This window comes from Ranitomeya variabilis, chromosome 8 (genome assembly GCF_051348905.1).
Source record: "Ranitomeya variabilis isolate aRanVar5 chromosome 8, aRanVar5.hap1, whole genome shotgun sequence".
Taxonomy (NCBI): Eukaryota; Metazoa; Chordata; class Amphibia; order Anura; family Dendrobatidae; genus Ranitomeya; species Ranitomeya variabilis.
In genome coordinates, this window is record NC_135239.1 from 188745539 (window position 1) to 188768503 (window position 22965).

Consider the following 22965-nt stretch of genomic DNA (forward strand, 5'->3'; position numbering starts at 1 on the left):
GAAGATATTTTTAAATAACACCATTTCGTTTCTTTTGTCATTTTTTTCCCCTCCTCTTCCAATAGGAGACGGTGGGTGCCAAAACAGACTTCCCACCATGCTTGTGCCAATGATTGACAGCAGTATTTAAAGGGTTAACAGCAGCTAGTCAGATGCTGGCTAAATAATACAGCTGCCCATACTCCCGCACCTTCATGTCATAGTACATCATGAGGTGGGAAAAGGCTAAAGATAAAGACATGGAAAGTTTAGACAAAAAAAAAATAAAAAAGTAAAAACTGAATTTTAACAGTAGGTCATATTGCCCGCTGCCTGACTGGGGGAGCAGACTGTGAATCAGAATGAACTTAGACGTCACGCTCCGTCGACAGAGCAGGGAGGGAAAGCCGCCACTCTATTGACGTGACGTTAGCAGGGGCAGCTGAATAGTCGGTGAATGTTTTGCTCCAGTGACAAACGGCACAATAGGCAGATAGGTAGCAGTAACCTGCCTGTTAGTGCTTAGGCACATTTTTTGTTTCTCACAAAGTCCTGGATATCCCCTTTAGGCTATGTTCACACTTTGCGGTTTTTGCTGCGGATCCGCAGCGGATTTGACGCTGCGGATCCGCAGCAGTTTTCCATGCAGGGTACAGTACAATGTTACCCTATGGAAAACAAAAACCGCTGTGCCCACATTGCGGAAAATCCCGGTAAAAAACGCGTGGAATTGCTGCGGAAAAAAAGAAGGAGCATGTCACTTCTTTCTGCGGATTCCGCAGCGGTTTTCCACATGCACCAATACGAAAGTGCTGTTGAAAACCCGCAGAGGAATCCGCAGAAGAAACCGCAGGAAAATCCGCAGTGAAAACCGCAGCGGTTTTGCACTGCGGATTTTCCAATTCCGCAGCGGAAAAATCCGCAGAAGAATCCGCAAAGTGTGAACGAGCCCTTAATGTTTGTGTAAGTTATAAGAAAAGAAAAAAGAAACAAACTTTGATTTAATTTGTTATATATGTAGCCTACTGGGAATGCTCTAGAAAGCCATTCGCCAAACACACGCAAACCCAAAGTTCAAAATAAGCAGATAAACTACCTGTGATTGGAATCAGTTTCCAGTGCATTTCAGAATCTATATTGCCTGAAGCAGAATTCTGTTGCGAGTAAAGTTCTTCTGTTGGTGTGCTCGGACAAGGACTGGCATATCCCGAGTATGGCCCCTAAAAATAAATTGAAAACAAAATAAATGAAAAAACGTATTACAGTATATTAGGAAAAATAGGATTTCTGTACTTAAAGTTCTTTTCTCGATTAATACATGACGGGTCAAAAGACCGCAAGTACAAGCCACTGGAAGATTAGATACTAAACGGGAAAAAAACATGTTAGCTCTGCCACGTGGGCTATTCCCTGTCCTTAGGCATTAAGCAGCTCAGTTTCAGTTTAGTGCTCAGCAATAGGAGAGCAACTCTCCCACCCCCCTCCTAGGTTCTGAAAAAGGACAATGTGAAAGAAAATTAGGATGGTAAAGAAGGGGCAATGGAGCATCTGAACAACCGGAGGTCAGAGTGCCAAGTCTAGTGAGGCCAGACAGGATTGCAAAAAAATGACTTCACCAGCTTGAATACATGGGATAGAAGGGTAAGGGAGAAGACTGCCCAAAAAGCGACCAGAGTGCCCCTTGCAATGGCCCTCGGGTCTCAGTACCAAGGTTAGGACAGTCTTGGTGATTGAGACAGGACAAAAAGAAGAGGTTCACATTGGAGGTGCCCCAATAAATACAGAGTTCCCTAAAGACCTCTGGGAGAGGCATCTGGATCCAGGATTCTTAACCAAGAAAAACCAAGATTCTAGTTTCCATAGCAGGAATGTGGACAACAGAAAGCAGTAAGATGTGAAGCTCTGCCAGAAGAAGAAACGTGGTGGTTTACCTCATGGCTAACAGGCTCCTGGTGTCACCCTGAGGGGTCAAGTAGGCCATTGTCTTTGAGTCACTTGTCTAATCTCCAAGAGGGAGGTCACTAAAAAGGAAGGACAAGTGGGAGAGTGGTGTCATGGTTGAACACTGCTCTCCAGCCAGATATACTGGCATCAGTCATTATTACCTTCCACTGAAAAAACCTGCCATAGAGCTGAACAGGGGATGTCAACCACTAAAGGAGGTCTCTGCGGACTCAAATAAGGAGACTGATGTGATGATCCACTGGCTTGTTCTAAGGAAACAATGTAATGCTTTAGTGGAATCTGAAACTGGCAAAGAGTACATTCTCGAAGATGGAGGCAAGGGCATGAATGCTATCTTGTAACCATCAGATACTACCTCCTTGACACAGGAATCATCCTTGTGAGCCAGCCAAAGTACGCATGCGCAGGAGCCGCAGCGTGAAGAACAGAAGATGACATCATCTGATGAAGATGGGAGGCGCTGGACCCGGACCTGCAGCGGGACAGCCCCTGGGTGAGTATAATCTAACGTCTTTTTCTCATCTTTTAGGATACATCGGGGGCTTATCTACAGCATTACAGAATGCTGTAGATAAGCCCCTGATGCGGGTGGGCTTACCTCACTCCCGATTTTGGGGGTGACAGATTCCCTTTAACTTGGAGGGTGTCCTCCCTGCTAAAGGGGGCGGACCTAGCCAGATAGACCCGCACCGCCCTGACCAGGTCTAACCTGTTCAGTGAACGCTCCAGAGGATGAGTCGAAGCAGGACAAAAGGAAGGGAGAACAATATCCTCATTTAGGTGAAAAGCGGACACCACCTTAGGAAGGAAGAAAGGAAGAGGCCGCAAAACCACCTTGTCCTGGTGAAGAACCAAGAAAGGAGGGCGAAAGGAAAGAGCCGCCAATTCCAAAACACACCTAATGGAGGTGATGACCACAGGAAACGCCACCTTCCAAGACAGAAAGGACAGAGACCTCTCAGAGAGGTTCAAAGGGAGAACTAAGGGCCTCCAGGACTAGATTGAGGTCCCCGGGGTCCACGGGTGTCCAGTACAGGAGAGCTGTATGCGCTACCCCTTGAAGAAAAGTTCTGGCCTGAGAACAGGAGGACAAATTTTTCTGGAAAAGAATCGAAAGAGCTCACACCTGGCTCTTTAGCGAACTAAGCACAAGACCAGCGTCAAGATCCGCCTGGAGAAAAGCCAAAGTGGAAGGGAGAGAAAGACAGGCGGGATGTGATGGAGGGACTGAAGATTGGCCCTTATCTTGAGGATGTTGATCGACAAGAGGATTCCTCTGCTGACCACCGTCCCTGGACAGTAAGGTAGGGAAAGTACGCTCCCCAGCCGAGAAGGCTGGCATTTGTCATCACCACCTGCCCGGAAGAAAGGACCGACCGTGGCAGATGAGAGGGGAATACAGCCACCCATTGAGAGAGTTTGACTCGGGAAGAGAGCGGAATTGGGCGATCCAGAGAGAACAGACTTATTCCACTGAGAGGATGGCCTTCTGAAGTGGTCTTGAATGGAATCACGCAAAAGGTATTGCTTCAGACGCTGCCACCATCCTTACCAGGACCGTCATGGCTGGAAAGTTGGAAGCCGAGGGCCCTGCAGAGAAGGAACCCCCTGCTGGAGGATTGCTCTTTTCTCTTTGGGAAGTAAAATCCTTGACTGGCGAGTGTTGAACAGCATGCAGAGAAAAATGAGGCGCTGAGTCGGAACAAGTCAAGACTCTGCCCTGTTGACTAGCCATCCGAAACGGGACAGGGTGTCGAGAACGATGGACAACCTTTTTCTGGGCCTGAGAAAAGGACAGAGCCTTGATGAGGATGTTGTCAAGGTACGGGATGAGCACTAGGCCTCTGATCCGCAGAATGGCCATTAACGCTGCCATGACTTTTGTGAAAACCCTGGGAACGGTTGCGAGCCCAAACTGCAGGGCGACAAACTGAAAATGGTCCTGCTGCATCACAAAACTCGGGAATCTCTGATGCCTTGAGAAGATAGGGGGACATGAAGATAGGCGTCCTGGATGTTTATGAAGCACAGGAACTCCTGCGCCTCCATGGAAGCAATTACTGAATGAAGGGACTCCATCCTAAAATGTCGCAGTCAGATCCTTTTCCTCTTGTTCGGTAACTTTAGATCCAGGATGGGTCGAACCGTGCTGCCTTTTTTTGTGGTGCCTTTTTCGGAACCACAAATATGCTCGAATAAAACCTGTGAAATGTTCCCGGTCTGGGATGGGATCATTGACCTCTGAACTGAGAAGAGAGGCAATGGACGCAAAGAAACCTGGAACCAGAGAAGCATCTCTTGAAATCTATTTTGTATCTGGAGGCTACCACCTCCTTGATCCATGCGTCCTCCACCGAGGAGATCTTGAGATGAGTCATGCAGAAGATCTGCCAGGTCTAGGCCTGGCTGATCTACACTGCGCATTTTAAGGGGACGCCAGGAGGGGGTGGGTTTAAAGCAGGGGTCTCAAACCGCATTCCTTGAGGGCCAAAAACCGTGAGTGTTTCCAAGATTTCCTAAGCATTGCACTAGGTGCTAGAATCATTATCTGTGCAGGTGATTAAATTATCACCTGTGCAATACAAGGAAATCCTGAAAACATCACCTGTTTGCGGCCCTTGAGGAATGCAGCTTGAGACCTCTGGTTTAAAAAAAAAGCCCCTTTTCCATCCTGGCGAGCCTGTGGCCTCTGTTGGCGGGAAAAATCCTTCATTTTAGAGAAACGGCGAAAGGGCCAAAAGGACCAAAACTGATGGTTTGGACTGAGGGAGAAGAGAGCTTGTCCCTCTAGTGGCCTCCTTAATAATTGGGTCCAACTTGAAGCCAGACAGGAACCCTGGAAAGGCAGTTGGTAAGGGACTTTTTTGAAGATAAGTCCGCATGCCAAGCCTTAAAGCGAACCTGTCACCCCCAAAACTGAAGATGAGCTAAGCCCACCAGCATCAGGGGCTTATCTACAGCATTCTGTAATGCTGTAGATAAGCCGCCGATGTTACCTGAAAGAGAAGAAAAAGACGTTACTCACCCAGGGGCGGTCCCGCTCCGATGGGCGTCTCAGGTCCGGTATAGCACCTCCCATCTTCATTCCATGACGTCCTCTTCTGGTCTTCGCGCCGCTGCTCCGGCGCAGGCGTACTTTGTCTGCCCTGTTGAGGGCAGAGCAAAGCACTGCAGTGCGCAGGCACCGGTAAGGTCAGAGAGGCCCGGCGTCTGCGCACTGCAGTACTTTGCTCTGCCCTCAACAGGGCAGACAAAGTACGCCTGCTCCGAAGCCGCGGCGCGGAGACCAGAAGAGGCCGTCATGGAATGAAGATAGGAGGTGCCGGAGCGGACCTGAGACGCCCATTTGACTGCGGACCAGCAGCGGGACCGCCCAGGTGAGTATATTATAACCTCTTTTTCTTCTCTTTCATGTAACATCGGCGGCTTATCTACAGCATTACAGAATGCTGTAGATAAGCCCCTGATGGCGGTGAGCTTACCTCACCATCAATTTTGGGGGTGACAGGTTCCCTTTAAGCCAAATAGTCCATCGGATGGCCACAATATTGCTGGACGCCTGAGCCGTGCATGAAGCGGCATCCAGGGAGGCAGATACCATATACTTCCCTGCATGAGAAATCTGGTCCACGAGTTTGGCCAATTCCTCTTGTCGAGCTCCAGCAAGAATGCCCTGACAGAGTTGTTTAGCCCATGCAGCTATGGACTTTAACACCCAAGTAGTGGCAAAGGCTGGGCACAATGTAGAAGCGGCCATTTCAAAGGCAGACTTTGCAAAAGGTTCTATGATAATATCACTGGAGTCCTTTAGGGATGCTCCATTTGTAAGCGGGATGACAGTGTTAAGGTACCGTTACACTAAACGACTTACCAACGATCACGACCAGCGATACGACCTGGCCGTGATCGTTGGTAAGTCGTTGTGTGGTCGCTGGGGAGCTGTCACACAGACAGCTCTCTCCAGCAACCAACGATCAGGGGAACGACTTCGGCATCGTTGAAACTGTCTTCAACGATGCCGAAGTCCCCGGGTAACAAGGGTAAACATCGGGTTACTAAGTGCAGGGCCGCGCTTAATAACCCGATATTTACCCTGGTTACCATTGTAAAACTTAAAAAAAACAAAACACTATATACTCACATTCCGATGTCTGTCACGTCCCCCGCCGTCAGCTTCCCGCACTGACTGTCAGCGCCGGCCGTAAAGCAGAGCACAGCGGTGACGTCACCGCTGTGCTCTGCTTTACGGCCGGTGCTGACAGTCAGTGCGGGAAGCTGACGGCGGGGGACGTGACAGACATCGGAATGTATGTAGTGTTTTTTTTTTTTTTTAACTTTTACAATGGTAACCAGGGTAAATATCGGGTTACTAAGCGCGGCCCTGCACTTAGTAACCCGATATTTACCCTGGTTACAAGTGAACACATCGCTGGATCAGCGTCACACACGCCGATCCAGCGATGACAGCAGGTGATCAGCGACCAAATAAAGGTCCTGATCATTCCCTACGACCAACGATCTCCCAGCAGGGGCCTGATCGTTGGTCGCTGTCACACTATAACGAGATCGTTAGCGGGATCGTTGCTACGTCACAAAAAACGTGACGTTGCAACGATATCGTTAACGAAATCGTTATGTGTGAAGGTACCTTTAGTGGACAGTCTGGAAACTGGAGGGTCCACAGTGGAGAAGCGGTCCAGTTCGTGGTGAGCTCCGGGGCGCTTCCCTCTTTGGAAGCGTCTGGTCGGGTTCTCCCTTTCCCTGGCGAGTACCTCCTCAATCTCTATGTGGGGCAAAGGCCTTTGGAGCTGGTTTTGACCGTCTAAACGAAACCGCCTGTTCTGCAGGTTCCGTAGAGGTATCTTTAATGTTAAAGGTCTGGTAGACTACCACAACGATGCTCTGGACCATCTCTCATATTAGAGGCCTGGTCTGAGTTATCCTCTGGTGGGGTGTCTGAAACATCCTTGCCTGACTCAGGAGAAGAGGATCGGGTAGAGGCAGACCGTCGGGAGAGATGGAGCCGAAAGAGGACCTAGAACGACGCTCCTGCCTGCATCTCTTACGGCCCATGTTGGTAGGTACTGTCAGTGAGTTCTGTGATCCACTAGAGACTGCAGAGACAGGAAGAGACAACCTGTCCAGAGCGGACACTGCAGGGTCTGCGGGGGTGGCGCTGATCTCTGCAAACTGGGTATTCATCTGACAACGCGCACGGACCCTCTGCTCTGTTGCCAGCTCGTTACTACTGATCTGAGACCGCGAGAGAGTGAACTGTCATTGTGCACATGACACAGTGACATAGCAAGGATTAGCCCAGCCCTTTAAGCAAAAGTCCCCGATGATGCTTCGTTTCAGGGAGGGAGCAGGAGCTGCAACAGTGATTGCAGCCTCTGTCCCTGAGGACGTGTCGTTTGACTAACCTAGCATGCAGACTGGGATTTTCAAACGAAGAGTCATCAAGAAGTAAGTTTATAAAAAAAAACACAAAACAAAACAGTTTTGTGTAGATAGGGAAGGATAGGGAATTTTGAATTAAAGTACATTAGAAATAGATTATATTATGGTACCAAAAAGATAAGCATTTAAGGTGAAAATTAATTTGTATTCCAGACCACCCCCTTTTAAAGGAGAAAAGTTTATAGCCAACATAAATGCAATCTTTTCTTAGGCTACTTTCACACATCAGGGTTTTGTCGTCAGGCACAATCCGGCGAATTTTGAAAAAAACAGATCCAGCAAAAGTTGCCGCCGGATCCATTTTTTTCTCATAGACTTGTATTAGCACCGGATTGCGACGGACGGCCTCACACGTTTCATTCGTTTTTCGCTGGATCCGTCGAAAATCCGTTTTACAGCCACCGGAGAAAACAGACATAGGAACATTTTTTTGTCCGTCGAAAAAATGGACAGTGATGGATCCAGCAAAAACGAGTGAAACGTGAGGTCAAATTATGAAATCACGTGATTCGTTTTTTTTTTTTTTTTTTTTTTTTTAAATCAAATCTCTCTCTCATCCAAAATAGCCGGCAGATTCAAATCTCTCTTGCTCTCTCTCAGCCAAAATAGCCGGCAGATCCAAATTCTCTCTCACCCAAAATAGCCGGAAGATCCAAATCTCTCTCATCCAAAATAGCTGGCAGATCCAAATTTCTCTCATCGAAAATAGCCGGCAGATCCAAATCTCTCTCGTCCAAAATAGCCGGCAGATCCACATCGCTCTCTCTCACCCAAAATAGCCGGCAGATCAACAAACTTGGATCCAGCGGAAAAACGGATCCATCGCATCAGTTTTTCACAATTTGCGACGGATCCGTTTTTTTCAACATTGGCCGGATTTAGCCTGACAGCCAAAACCTGGTGTGTGAAAGAAGCCTTATGTAAAAGCAGGTAACAAATACAATTATATTAGTAGTGTTATTACCTGGATAATTTCCTCATTTGCCGATAAGTCATCATTCACCACGTCTTTCTCGTCATAGTCATCTTCAGGAAGAGCTATCACAGGTGTTAGAACTATATTTTGTTCCTGTACATAAGTACTTTGCTCGTAAAGTTCAGTATTAATAGAGTTTGATGGCAATGAAAACTCAATTTTATCGATCTCTTCATGTGTAGCTTGTATTTGACCAGAAACCGAAAACAATTTGCTAATAGATTCTAATAAATTGGATTTTAAAGTCTCTTCAAGCAGTTCATTGTAGTTTTCAAGTAGTGTCGGTTCAGCCTCCATTTCAGAGTTCTCCTCTCTTAGATCTGTATCTTGTCCACCAAGCTCAGATATCAAAGTGGAAACACAATGTGCCGAATCCACTGCGTCATCTCCTTTATAAAACAAAATATTTCCTTTCAGTATATTTCAGATCAATGTTATTGGTGCATGTCATTACATCACAATGCAGAAGCAGGAGTGGGGGCGAGGAGGGGGGTGATTGAAAGTGAGGTGGTGTTGGTTTAAGGTACCGTCACACTCAGCGATGCTGCAGCGATATACACAAGGAGCCGATCGCTGCAGCGTCGCTGTTTAGGTCGCTGGGGAGCTGTCACACAGACAGCTCTCTCCAAAGACCAACGATCAGGGGAACGACTTCGGCATCGTTGAAATTGTCTTCAACTATGCCGAAGTCCCCCTGCAGCACCCGGGTAACCAGGGTAAATATCGGGTTACTAAGCGCAGGGCCGCGCTTAGTAACCCGATATTTACCCTGGTTACCATTGTAAAAGTAAAAAAAAAAAAAAAAAAAAGTACATACTCACCTTCTGATGTCTGTCACGTCCCCCGGCGTCCACAGGGTTACGCGATGCTGCTCAGAGCTTCCTGCACTGACTGAGCGCCGGCAGTGAAGTAGAGCACAGCTGTGACGTCACCGCTGTGCTCTGCTTTACTGCCGGCGCTGACACATTCAGTGCAGGAAGTTCTTGGCAGCAGCGCGTAACCCTGTGGACGCCGGGGGATGTGACAGACATCAGGTGAGTATGTAGTGTTTTTTTTTTTTACAATGGTAACCAGGGTAAATATCGGGTTACAAAGCGCGGCCCTGCACTTAGTAACCCGATAATTTACCCTGGTTACAAGTGAACACATCGCTGTATCGGCGTCACACACGCCGATACAGCGATGACAGCGGGTGATCAAGCGACGAAATAAAGTTCTGGACTTCTAGCTCCAACCAGCGATATCACAGCGGGATCCAGATCGCTGCTGCGTGTCAAACACAACGAGATCACTATCCAGGACGCTGCAACGTCACGGATCGTTGTCGTTCTCGCTGCAAAGTCGCTTAGTGTGAAGGTACCTTTAGTCTTACTGGACTTGAATAACATGGCACGGACTACTGGATTATCATGGTAAAATGCAACTCCCATATATCCGACATGCAAATAAGAACTTAATGAAGATGGACCACTAGGATTTGAGAATTAGGTAAGGTACAACTTTTACTCCATCACCCACAGGCCATATTCCATTTTTTTTTTTTTTTTTTTTTAGCTTTTTCCTCCCCTTCTTTCAAGAACTATACCTTTTTTATTTTTCTGCCAACATAGCCGTATTAGGGCTTGTTTTTTGCAGGACGAGATGCACTTTTGAATGACACCATTCAATTACCATAGAGTCATTCCATGTCAAGTGATCCAAATCTGAATAATTTTTACCTGATGTGTTAGGATCTTTATTAGGTTTTACTTTAGTGAATTACAAAAAAAAGTTTAGCATTTTTATCTTCATTAATTTTTGACAGATTTTTTTAAAAAGTCTGAATTTTGGCCTTGTACGAGGTTACTTTTTTTAGCATCTCGGGTTAGAAATAAGAAAGATGGGAGAAGCATTGTTAGTTGAAATTCTGTTTTTGAGGAGTTAAATTCAAAATTTTGAAGCACAATTTTGAAAAAACATTATGTATAAAATTTTCAAAAAAGGCACGTGTTGAGTTCTTGGCTACATTTGTACAATGATTCAAGTTGGGCTCTCCTTGGGATCATATTTTTAACTTTAATTTTCTATGTACAGTCTCATCCTAATCATGTTTAATACTAAAGATGCAATATTAACCTCTTTCTGACCTCGGACGGGATCTATGGTTGCTGATGCCGGCTTGCTGTGAGCACCACCCTGTGGTCGGCGCTCATAGCAAGCCTGTAATTAAGCTACATAGGAGCGATCTGATGATCGCTGCTATATAGCAGAGCCGATCAGGCTATGCCAGCTTCTAGCCCTCCATGGAGGCTATTGAAGCATGGCAAAAGTTTAAAAAAATATGAAAAAAAAAAATATATAAAAGTTAAATCACCCCCTTTTGCCCCATTCAAAATAAAATAAAAATCAAACACATATTTGGTATCGCTGCGTTCAGAATCGCCCAATCAATAAAAAGGATTAACCTGATCGCTAAACGGCGTAGCGAGAAAAAAATTTGAAACGTCAAAATTACGGTTTTTTGGTCGCCGCGACATTGCATTAAAAAGCAAAAACGGGCGATCAAAAGAACATATCTGGTATCACTAAAAAAGTCAGCTCGTCGCGCAAAAAATAAGCCCTCACCCGACCCCAGATCACGAAAAATGGAGACGCTATGGGTATCAGAAAATGGTGCAAATAATTTTTTTATTTTTTAGCAAAGTTTGGAATTTTTTTTCACCACTTAGATAAAAAATAACCTAGGCATGTTTTAATCGCAGGTCAGTTTTAGCATTTAGTGAACCTAGCAAAAAAGCCAAACAAAAAACAAGTGTGGGATTGCACTTTTTTTTGCAATTTCACCGCACTTGGAATTTTTTCCCCATTTTCTAGTACACGTCATGGTAAAACCAATGATGCCGTTCAAAAGTACAACCTGTCCCGCAAAAAATAAGCCCTCACATGGCCATATTGACGGAAAAATAAAAAAGTTATGGCTCTGGGAAGGAGAGGAGCGAAAAACAAGCACGGAAAAACGGAAAATCCCAAGGTCATGAAGGGGTTAAATATTTAAATATACATGTAGCAATTTATTATTATTACGACACTGGACATGTCCTTTTTCAAGTTTTTAAACAGTATAGTAGTTAAACCATCAAGCTTTAAAATAAAACAAAATGAACTAGTCTGAACAATTAATAGCAAGTCTTTAAACTGAGCTTTTATCATCAATTTGCCCCTTCCACTGGCCAAAGTATAGGTTCAAACATTGGTGAAATACCAATATACGACTCAAGACAATGAAGATTATCACAATTGGATTTTTGTACTTACCATAAAATCCCTTTGTAGCTGAATATAATGGGGGGTGGGGGGTACACAGAACCATCCACTAGAAAATGGACATTAAGTGGAAAAAAAAAAAAGTGTTGGCTCAGACGGGTGGGGTACACCCTTGCCTCAAACACTAAATGGCTCAGTTTAGTGCCAAAAATAGTGGGATCATTAGGGCTTGACAGTGAAATAATACTCTAAAAGATGAACTGGAGGTGTGCAAAAAGAGATAAAGACAATGTCCTCATTGATCTAGAAGACAAGACCATCTTTGGAAGAAAGGAAGGTATTGGGCGTATGATCACTTTGTCCTGATGTGAAACAATGAACAGAGCCTGGCAGCAAACTAAGACACCCTACGGACGAAGGCTAAAGCCACCAAAAATGCTACCTCCCATGAACTGCATAGAGGCTCAAACAGACACCTGGAATTCAAACGAGATAAGGTTGAGGACCAAGGAACCAAGGTGCAATGTACCACTCCCCTGAAGGAATGTCTTAACTGGCTAAGATTGCGCAAGAATGTGACACTTCATCCAGTGAAGAATCCTAGAGGCCTCCCTCCTTCCTCCTGGGTGGGTGAGGTAGGCCACCGTTTTTTGAGATGCCAGTCTGCACTTAAGGCAGATGCTCTCTGAGAAGGAATGACAAATGAAGAAAAAAAAGCCAGCAAAAAAGGGCCAACAGTTATATTAAAAAAACAAAATCTAGAAGTGAGATTTCTCCAGAGACCCTGTTAAACATTACTTCCCAAGAGACTGGCATTGGTCATCATCACCTGTCATTGAAGGAGAAGGAAGTATCTGACAGAGAGCAGAGCAGGGGGCTGTCAGGCACCAAAGAAGAGGTCTGCAGACTCAAACAGGAAGACATATGATGATCCAAGGAGTCAACTGACTTGTTCCAGAGAGACAGCATGGAATGTAATAGTGGGCCAGTGTATAATTGGGCAATTGTCACCGCCTCAACAACTAAAACCGTTCTGTCAGAGAGCTCAAAAAGGAGGCATCTTTATGGCGGGAAGTAAACCCAACCCACCCTTTTGCCAAAGGTCAGAAACTCTAGGTGCCGAGTTGAAGTCAGACACTATCGATTGAGAATCCAACCAATGAGCTCCAAATAGTCTAAGGTGATATGGAGATAAATTGTCAAAATAAGAGATGACTGCCACCTCTCTGGCATAAAAGAGCACAATGAGAGCACAAGCATCTTGGTGAAGAACCCCAGAGCTGTAGATAGTCCAAAGGAGTGTGACAAACTGGAAAGAAAACTGGCAGAAGCAATACAATTGCTGGTGGGATGTGTTATGAAGATGTAAGTTGTGTAAGTTTACGAAAAGTCGAATTCTCCTAGTTACAGGGACGAAACGATGGATCATTCAAAATCTTTAAACATGTACAAATTTGCTAAGCCTTTTCAAGCCCAGAAAAGGTGTGACCAAACAGTTCTTGGAAACTAAACAAGTTGGCGTTGTAGTACCCTGGAAACATTCTGCTTCTGGAACCCCTTGGAGCTGAAAGGTCATAAATGGCAAACATGAGAGGTCAAGCTTTCGGAGGGTACAAAGGGAAAAAAACAGAGCAAAAAGAAGATTTTGAAACCAGAGATACTACGTCCATGACCCTGGTGTCATCCACACGAGCCATACAAATCTCACTGAAGAGAACAAGTCTACCCACCCGTGAAAGCGATTCAAAGTGGGAGGCAAGACCTTCATACAATAGGCCCAGAAGTAAAGGGTTTTGTCGACTAGGGACAGCAGTGCCTGGAGGGTTTAGATTTGAAGAAGGACTGCTAGGAGGGTTGGAAAGACATTGTTGCCGCAACAAGAGGACTTGTGAAATCTTTAAGGGTAGGTGCACATATTCAGGATTTTTTTGCGTTTTTTTCCGCTATAAAAACACGAAAAAAAACGCTTACATATGCCTCCCATTATTTTCAGTGTATTCCATATATCTTGTGCAAATGTTGCATTTTTTTCCGCGAAAAAAATCTCATTGCAGAAAAAAAAGCAACATGTTCATTAATTTGCAGAATTGCGAAGATTCCGCACACATAGGAATGCATTGATCTGCTTACTTCCTGCATGGGGCTATGCCCACCATGCGGGAAGTAAGCAGATCATGTGCGGTTGGTACCCAGGGTGGAGGAGAGGAGACTTTCCTCCACGGACTGGGCACCATATAATTGGTAAAAAAAAAAAAAAGAATTAAAATAAAAAATAGTGATATAATCACATTCTGATGGCCCCGGGGAGTCTTCCCGCCTCTCATCGGTGCATGCTCTCTCTTCCGTTCCTATAGATGCTCTGTGTGAAGGACCTGCGATGACGTCGCGGTCATGTGACCGTGACGTCATCGCAGGTCCTACAAACAAAGCAACAGCTGAGGAGATCGGGGGCCATCAGAGGGTGAGTATAACCTTTTTTTTAATTTTTTTATTATTTTTAACATTATATCTTTTTACTATTGATGCTGCATAGGCTGCATCTGTAGTAAAAAGTTGGTCACACTTGTCACGCACTATGTTTGACAAGTGTGACCAACCTGTCAATCAGTTTTCCAAGCGATGCTACAGATCGCTTGGAAAACTTTAGCATTCTGCAAGCTAATTACGCTTGCAAAATGCTAAAAAAAAAAAAAAAAAAAAACCTGGAAAAAACGGGAAAAAAACGCAAAAAGCATGCGGATTTCTTGCAGAAAATTTATGGTTTTCTTCAGGAAATTTCTGCAAGAAATCCTGACGTGTGCACATACCCTTAGAGTGTCTACAATTCTGGGGAAGCAGAGTACTCTTGATCCCCTGTAGCATCTTTAATTATCTCATCCAAGCCCTTTCCATATAACCTGTGAAGGGAGAGCAATAATGGCCTTTTCGGACACTTGGTCAGTGGACCAGGATCTGAGCCAAATGGAGCACTGAACAGATACCAAATTGGCTGTTAAGTTGTGCTGACAAAAGGGAAGTACAGAGACTGCATCTCTGGTCTGACATGCACGATGAGGCTACTTTCACACTTCCGTCTTTCAGCTCCCATCACAATCCGTCGATTTTTGAGAATGCAGGATCCTGCATTTTCCCATAGACTTGTATAAGGCTACTTTCACACTAGCGTCGTGCACTGCACGTCGCTATGCGTCGTTTTGCAGAAAAAAACGCATCCTGGAAAAGTGCTTGCAGGATGCGTTTTTTCTCCATAGACTTTTATTAGCGACGCAGTGCGACGCATTGCCACACGTCGCAACCGTCGTGCGAAGGGTGCGTTGGACCGTCTCCACCAAAAAACGTTGTTTGTAAAGTTTTTTGGTGCGTCGTCTGCAGCATTTCCGTCCGCGCATGCGCGGCCGGAACTCCGCCCCCCCCGCACCTCACAATGGGGCAGCGGATGCGTTGGAAAACTGCATCCGCTGCCCCCGTTGTGCAGCGCTTTCACAGCTAGCATCGGTGTGCCGCAACGACGCTAATGTGAAAGTAGCCTTAGCGACGGATCACGACGGATGGCCACACGTCGCATCCGTCGTGTGACGGATCCGTCGTGTTTTGGCAGACCGTCGTCAGGAAAAAACGTTCTATGTAACGCCTTTTGTCTGCGTCGGGAAAACGTGTAGCGACGGATCCAGTTTTTCCCCTCTGAGCATGCCCGGAAGGAAAAAGGTCTCTCACTCTCTTTGTTATACCAGCCTGATTAAGAGACTCAAGCCATCTCGAAAGCTTGCTTTGTAACATCATTCACTATACTTTGCTAGCCATTAAAAAGGTATGACACCCACAAGATTCCTAAGGATCACAAGGAAATGGACAGCATGTGACTTAAATGAGTATCTGAGCAAATGGTCTGAATACTTAAAGGGAACCTGTCACCCCGTTTTTTCAGTATGAGATAAAAATACCGTTAAATAGGGCCTGAGCTGTGCTTTACAATAGTGTATTTTCTGTCCCCTGATTCCCCACCTATGCTGCCGAAATACCTTACCAAAGTCGCCGTTTTCGCCTGTCAATCACGCTGGTCTGGTCAAAAGGGCGTGGTGAAATGGCTGTTTCTCCCCACCTCTTGCTTATCTTCCCAGCGTTGGCGTAGTGTTTTGCGCATGCGCAACTGCCGAATGCACTGCGCAGCGGCAGACAGAGCGCGATCTGCGCTATTCACCGGCTTTTCCGTGGCGGCGGCCATCTTCCTGAGGCCGCGTGTGCGCAGATGCAGTGCTCTGCTGCCCGGGGCTTCAGGAAAATGGCCGCGGGATGCCGCGCATGCGCAGATGGAGATCGTGGCGGCCATTTTCCTGAAGCAGAGTCGCATCAATCTTCTATAAAATCAAACTGTCCACTTAGGAAGCCACACTGTTTGACAATCAATTTCACATGCTGTTGTGCAACTGGAATAGACGACAGATGGAAATTATTGGCAATTATCAAGACACCCTCAATAAAGGAGTGGTTCTGAAGGTGGGGACACATCTCAGTACCAATGCTTTCTGGCTGATGTTTTGGTCACTTTTGAATGTTGGTTGTGCTTTCACACTCGTAGTAGCATGAAACGGACTCTACAACCCACACAAGTGGCTCAGGTAGTGCAGCTCATCCAGGATGGCACATCAATGCGAGCTGTGGCAAGGTGGTTTGCTGTGTCTGTCAGCATAGTGTCCAGAGGCTGGAGGCGCTACCAGGAGACAGGCCAGTACACCAAGAGACGTGGAGGGGGCCGTAGGAGGGCAACAACCCAGCAGCAGTGCCGCTACCTCAGCCTTTGTGCAAGGAGACACAGGAGGAGCACTTCCAGAGCCCTTCAAAATAACTTCCAGCAGGCCACAAATGTGCATGTGTCTGCACAAACTGTTAGAAACAGACTCCATGAGGATGGTCCGAGTGCCCAACGTCCACAGATGGGGTTTGTGCTCACAGCCCAACACCATGCAGGACGCTTGGCATTTGCTACAGAACACCAGGATAGGCAAATTCTCCACTGGCGCCCTGTGTTCTTCAGATAAAAGCAGGTTCACACTGAGCACATGTGACAGACGTGACAGTCTGGAGATGCCGTAGAGAGTGATCTGCTGCCTGCAACATCCTTCAGCATGACCAGTTTGGCAGTGGGTCAGTAATTGTGTGGGGTGGCATTTCTTTGGAGGGCCGCACAGCCCTCCATGTGCTCGCCAGAGGTAGCCTGATAGCCATTAGGAACTGAGATGAGATCCTCAGACCCCTTGTGAGATCATATGCTGGTGCGGTTGGCCCTGGGCTCCTCCTAATGCAGAACAATGCCAGACCTCATGTGGCTGGAGTGTCAGCAATTCCTGCAAGATGAAGGCATTGAAGCTATGGACTGGCCCGCCTGTTCCCAAGACCTGAATCCGACTGAACATATCTGGGACATGTACCCAAGTTATGCTAGTGTCAGATGAACTGCTGAAGAGGTAGACTGGGGGTCTTTGTAGCGGAGAAGTCGCTGGGAGAAATAAGCCCAGGGATCGAAGTGAGGAGCAGTGGCTGGGAAAAAAGGAACGCTCCCACAATATACAAAACGCTGATTGGCATGAAAGATCTCATTACCCCACCGTTCCCAGAATAAGGAGGGGAGTTCAGGAAAAAGGAGATTTTTGTGTACTCACCGTAAAATCTCTTTCTCTTAGCCTCTAATTGGGGGACACAGGACAATGGGTGTTATGCTGCTGTCCACTAGGAGGCGACACTATGCATAATCTGAAAAAGATTAACTGTCGCTCCTCCTCTGCAGTATACACCCCTGGACGGCATCAGCCTTCTCCAATTTTGTGCATAAACAGTAGGAGGAACGTAACATGAATAACATAATTATGCCTGTAAGAAGGCAACTATGTACAAGCTCAAGAAAACAATATGAGAACTCAACAGTTACAACGGCCTGGAAAGGGCAACAGGGTGGGAGCTGTGTCCCCCAATTAGAGGCTAAGAGAAAGATTTTACGGTGAGTACACAAAAATCTCCTTTACTCTGTCGCCTCATTGGGGACACAGGACCATGGGACGTCCTAAAGCAGTCCCTGGGTGGGAAGCAATGGACGAATATTGTGCAGATAGGCCCCTATACTTAGGGCACCGCCGCCTGCAGAACACATCTACCCAGGCTCGCGTCCGCTGAGGACTGGGTATGAACCCTGTAGTGATTGTATTCTGATGTGAGAGGCTGCCAGTAAGTGATGGAAGGCCCTCAATGCCAGGAGGATGGCACGAATTCCCAGGATGTGGATGGGCATGGTCGCTTCCACAGGGGACCACTTGCCCTGTGGTGTAGGGCGTTGGATATCATTGTGTCCAACTTTTCACCGAAAGGTCACCCACTGAGATACGGGAGGTGCGTGAGGGACTTCTTTGAGGCTGCGTCCGCTTTCCATTCCACAGCCAGAGGATACGCCGAATCGTGATGGCGTTTGATGCTATCCCCGCTACGCCCCTTGCTGAATACAGAGCTGCATGAAGCATGTAATCTGCTACAACTGCTATTTGAACCGCTTGGTCCGACAGCTCAGGAGCAGATGCTTGGAAGCCAGCTTGTAAATTTTTGGCCCAAGCCAGTATGGCCTTGGCAGCCCAACCTGAAGCGAACACGGGAGCCAAGGAGGCCCCTGCCGCCTCGAAAATTGAACGAGCCATGCGTTCTAACTGCCGGTCTGCTGCGTCCTTGAGGGTTGAGCTATCTGGCAGTGAAAGGAGAGTCTGTGCTGCTAGTCTACAGACTGGGGGGTCCACTTCGGGTGGATCTGTCCATTCCTTTGTGTCCTTCTGTGGGAAAGGGTACCTTGCCTCCAGATATTTGCGATTAGTGAATTTTTTCTCAGGTTGTGAGAGCTGCTCTATAAGGATCGCTTTAAACTCTGGGTGGTTAGAGAAAACCTTAGGCGGCTTCAGAGGTCCTTCAAAGGAAATCCTCTGGTGGAAGATTAGAAATGTCCAGCACCCGATGGATGGTAGAGATTATGTCCTCGACTAGCGCTGTATTGCTAGGGGGGGATTGGGATCAGGGACCCCTCCGTTTCCCTGTGAGTCACAGATGCCTTCCGAATCCAGTGTATCACTGAGGCGTCCCCTGCTGGGTGAGCTGGGGAGGAGGCCTTCTCTGGTCGGGGACTGCGGAGATCTGCATTGTCTGCCCCTGGAAGGGGACGGTCTAGATGACTTGGAACTACGGTGTCTCTCCCTAGAAGGGGATGACTGTGTGCTATGGGATGACGCAGATGGACTTTACATATGGGTCCGCTTGCATCCTGACCTACACGTGGATGTGCCATGTCGTTCTGTTCCTGAGTCAAGCTCTCCCTTTGCTGGGTAGCAGTCATAGCCGAGGCATGACTCTGCAGAGCCTGAAGCAATGTGGAGGTTTGGTTATCTATAGACTGCGTCATAGCTTGCGACCTCTGAGTGACCCATTCCGGCGTGGCATTAGACGCCGAGGCATTGGCAGGGGCTTCTTGGGGCTCTGACGCAGTAGTCTGGATGCAGTCCTGGCAGCGCGTTACATGCTGCCACTGGGGAGAGCGGTCCAGAGGCTGTACAGAATGCATAATAGCAGTCCTGCCTGGTTCTCCTGGACCTTGAGCCTGGCATAGTGCACAGAGTGCAGAAGGGCTGCTATGCAAAGGATCTTACAGGGGTAGAGAAACCTATAGGGGAGCCTTATAGGTAATATGGATTCACAGCCGAGTAAAACAACCCAGCTGTGATCTTACCCCACCAGTATGCCCCTAGGTCCAGCGCCGAAGATCCACATAGTCTTGTGCCCCCCGGAGACTGGCTGGCCTGGTCCTGCTGACCGGGAGATGCAGGGTTAATCCTTGCTGCATTAGAAATGGCCGCCGAGGAGAAGAGGCAGGGGGAGAAGGGGGCGCAGAGCTGAGAAAAAGGAGGCAAAGCTGTGTAAAAACGCACCCTGTCTCGACCCGCTCCCTCTATGACACTGTAGAGTGTCATATTTGTCATCCGGGGGGCGGGCCGGGGGGTGGAGAGGAGGCGGTGGCTTCAGCTAGGCCGAAGCCGGGGCCTAAATTAGATGCCTGATGCCCAGAAGGGCTCCAGGCCGGCGCAAAAGTCCGGGAGGGGGTCGGATCTGAACCGGACCTCTCCGGATTTAAAGGCAAGATAGCGGTGGGGCTGTAATCGGAAGGGGGGCCCGGTGAGGGGCCCCCCTGAGGCAGTATAGAGCTGGTGCTGCCGCAGAGACGGGTGCAGGGAGCCCTGTGTGTCTGTACCATGCCTGCCTGCACTCCCCCCGGCCCCAGCAGGAGCCCGCAGCTGAGCTGGGGTCCCTGGATGCAGGCGCAGTGTGCTAGCCCAGTGCTGGGAGCTGCAGAGTGCTGCCTGTACAGGCCCTACCTGAGGCATCTCAACCTAATGCCCCCAGAGGGGGATTAGGGAGGGTGCTGTTGTCACCTTCAGGGGCCTTTATCCTCGCCTCGACCTCAACCCAGAAACCAAAAGGAATTGGGGAAGGAGGGGGGGTCTCGACCCAGCACCCGAGGTATCTGGGGAAAGAGCAACATGGGGAATAGCCATCTCTACTTCAACCGGGCACCCCGTAAAAGGGGGCCGAGGAAGGAGCCATGCCGGGAGTCTCACAGGAGACCCTCTTTTCTTCATCTGTAATCCATCGGAAAAAAAACGGGAGTAAAAGAAAAAAAATCTTAGGTTTGCTTCCTATGCGACACTAAGCAAAAACTGGAGAAGGCTGATGCCGTCCAGGGGTGTATACTGCAGAGGAGGAGCACAGTTAATCTTTTTCAGATTATGCATAGTGTCGCCTCCTAGTGGACAGCAGCATAACACCCATGGTCCTGTGTCCCCCAATGAGGCGACAGAGTAAAGGTTAGCCTCAAGTAAAGCCGTGGCCTCAATTAGTTATCGCTGTCATGGAAGTAGAGGTCAGTGCAGTAGGCGCCAAGAGGGATGGAAGATTAGAGACCAACAGAAAGGGCTATGGGAGGCCAAAGAAAATCCCCCATTAGCAGGAAAATACGTACGCTACTTACCTGGTAGCAGTGTTTTTTCAGGAGCCCATAACAGCACATCGAGAGAGGGGATCCGCCCTTCAGAGACAGGAAACCTACAGACATAAAAGGGCGGTACCTCTCTCCCGCATCAGTTAGTTCCAGAGTATGAGAGGACCACCTTGGTTAGTAACACAGATGCAGTATACAATTATGTACATTTTATTATATGAGTGAACATGGAAGAGGAAAAACACGAAAAGTGTCACATCATCCAAGAAAAGAATAGAGAAGGGAATATAAGGGTGCTGTCATGGGCTCCTGAAAAAACACTGCTACCAGGTAAGTAGCGTACGTATTTATTCAGTCGCCATGACAGCACAACGAGAGACTTTCAGAGAAATAAGAAACATTAGGGAGGGATAACAGCCTCAAGTACCCTTCTCCCAAACGTGAGGTCTGAGGAACTACCCAGATCTAATCTGTAGTGTTTAAGAAAGGTAGATGGAGAAGACCATGTGGCCGCCTTACATATGTCTTCTATCGATACTTCTGACCTCTCCGCCCATGAAGATGCTACGGCCCTCGTGGAGTGTGCCTTTATACCGTCTGGAACTTTGTTGCCACCTGCCGTATAAGCGAGAGAGATCGCCTCCCTGATCCATCTGGCTAAGGTGTTTTTAGATACTCTAAGACCCTTCCTCACTCCCTGAAGCTACAAATAAGGAGTTCTCTTTTTTCCAATCATTCGAAACAAATATATTTAAGGAGGCATCTTCTTACATCTAAGGAATGAAATCTACGTTCCTTATCATTGGAAGGATTAGAGCAAAACGAAGGTAGGACTACCTCTTGTAATCTATGGAATTTTGAAGCAACTTTTGGAAGATAGAGGGGATCAGACTTCATGATTACTCTATCCTCCCTAAACTGCATGTATGGTGGATGTCTGGAAAGTGCCTGCAGATCACTAACCCTTCTTGCAGATGTGAGTGCGACCAAAAGGGCTGTTTTGATAGAAAGGATTTTTACAGGGATAGTATCAATAGGCTCGAATGGAGCTTGCGTTAAGGCTGAGAGTACCAGATTTAGGTCCCATGGGACTAACTTTTGTTTTATGATTGGTCTGGACCTAGTCACTGCTTTGAAAAACCTAGAAATCCAGTGATTGCTGGCTAAGTTAAAATTGTATAGCGCCCCCAGAGCCGATACTTGAACTCTGAGAGTATTTGTGGCCAGGCCCATCTCTAGACCTTTCTGTAAAAATTCAAGAATCTGATTTATACACGGTTTTTGGTTAATCTGAGCCCCTGTACTTGATAGAAATTTTCTCCACACTCTAACATAGATGTTTGTCGTAGTGGGTTTTCTACACTTAAGGAGTGTATTTATTAGATCCTGAGAGAATCCCTTCTCCCTTAGTAACAACCTCTCAAACTCCACGCCGCTAGATGTAAGTTGGCTACTCGCGGATGAAGGATTGGGCCTTGGGAGAGGAGATCTGGCAATTCTGGAAGAATCCACGGTTGGCAGACAGACATCTTTCTCAGCCAAGGGAACCATGCTCTTTTGGGCCAAAATGGGGCTATTAGGATTACCCGGGCTCTGTCCCCCCGAATCTTCCTCAGAACTAATGGGATTAGGTTTAGAGGGGGGAAGGCATAAGCGAGACTGAAGTGCCATGATATCAGAAAAGCGTCTACTGCATATGAGTTGTCTCTTGGATCTAGGGAGCAGAATTGTTGTAATTTTTTGTTCTCCCTGCTGGCAAAAAGGTCTATTTCTGGACAACCCCACATCTGTATGATCTGCTTGAAGATAGCTGGATTCAGCGACCACTCTCCGTTTGAGCTTGTTGCGGCTTAGATAGTCGGCTTTGGTATTGAGACTTCCCTTTATATGAAGAGCCGTTAGAGAGAGATGATGTTCTTCGGCCATCTGAAAAATATGATTTGCGACCTTCATTAATGAACTGGATCGCGTACCTCCTTGACTATTAATGTAGGCCACGGTTACCCGGTTGTCCGATAACAGCCTGACGTGTCGACCCTGTAGGGGTATAAGGAACCTTTTTAAGGCGTTTTGTACAGCCAATAGCTCTTTCAGATTGGAGGATGAGTCCTGCTCCGACTGAGACCATAGCCCCTGAACGCAATCCTCCCCTAAGTGAGCCCCCCAACCCTTAGGGCTAGCATCCGTAGTTAATACTCTAGATATATGATTTGTCCAAGGAACCCCCCTACAAAGATTCGACGCATGTGTCCACCAAACAAGTGAATGTGTAGTTTCCGCAGAAAGTGAAAATTTACTGTCGAGGTGAGCTTCTAGACGATAGGAA

At 47.2% G+C, this 22965-nt stretch overlaps 1 protein-coding gene across 4 annotated transcripts in view; it reads right to left on the reverse strand.

Moving 5' to 3' along the window:
- Positions 1-22965, reverse strand: part of TASOR (transcription activation suppressor) — an 88795-nt gene that overhangs the window by 32043 nt on the left and 33787 nt on the right. For all 4 annotated transcript variants that reach the window (XM_077278520.1, XM_077278519.1, XM_077278518.1 and 1 more), the window contains 2 exons: positions 8369-8769; positions 1076-1199 (listed from right to left, as the gene is read on the reverse strand). In XM_077278520.1, the coding sequence (XP_077134635.1) occupies positions 1076-1199; positions 8369-8769 (525 nt within the window). The remainder of the gene's footprint in view (positions 1-1075; positions 1200-8368; positions 8770-22965) is intronic.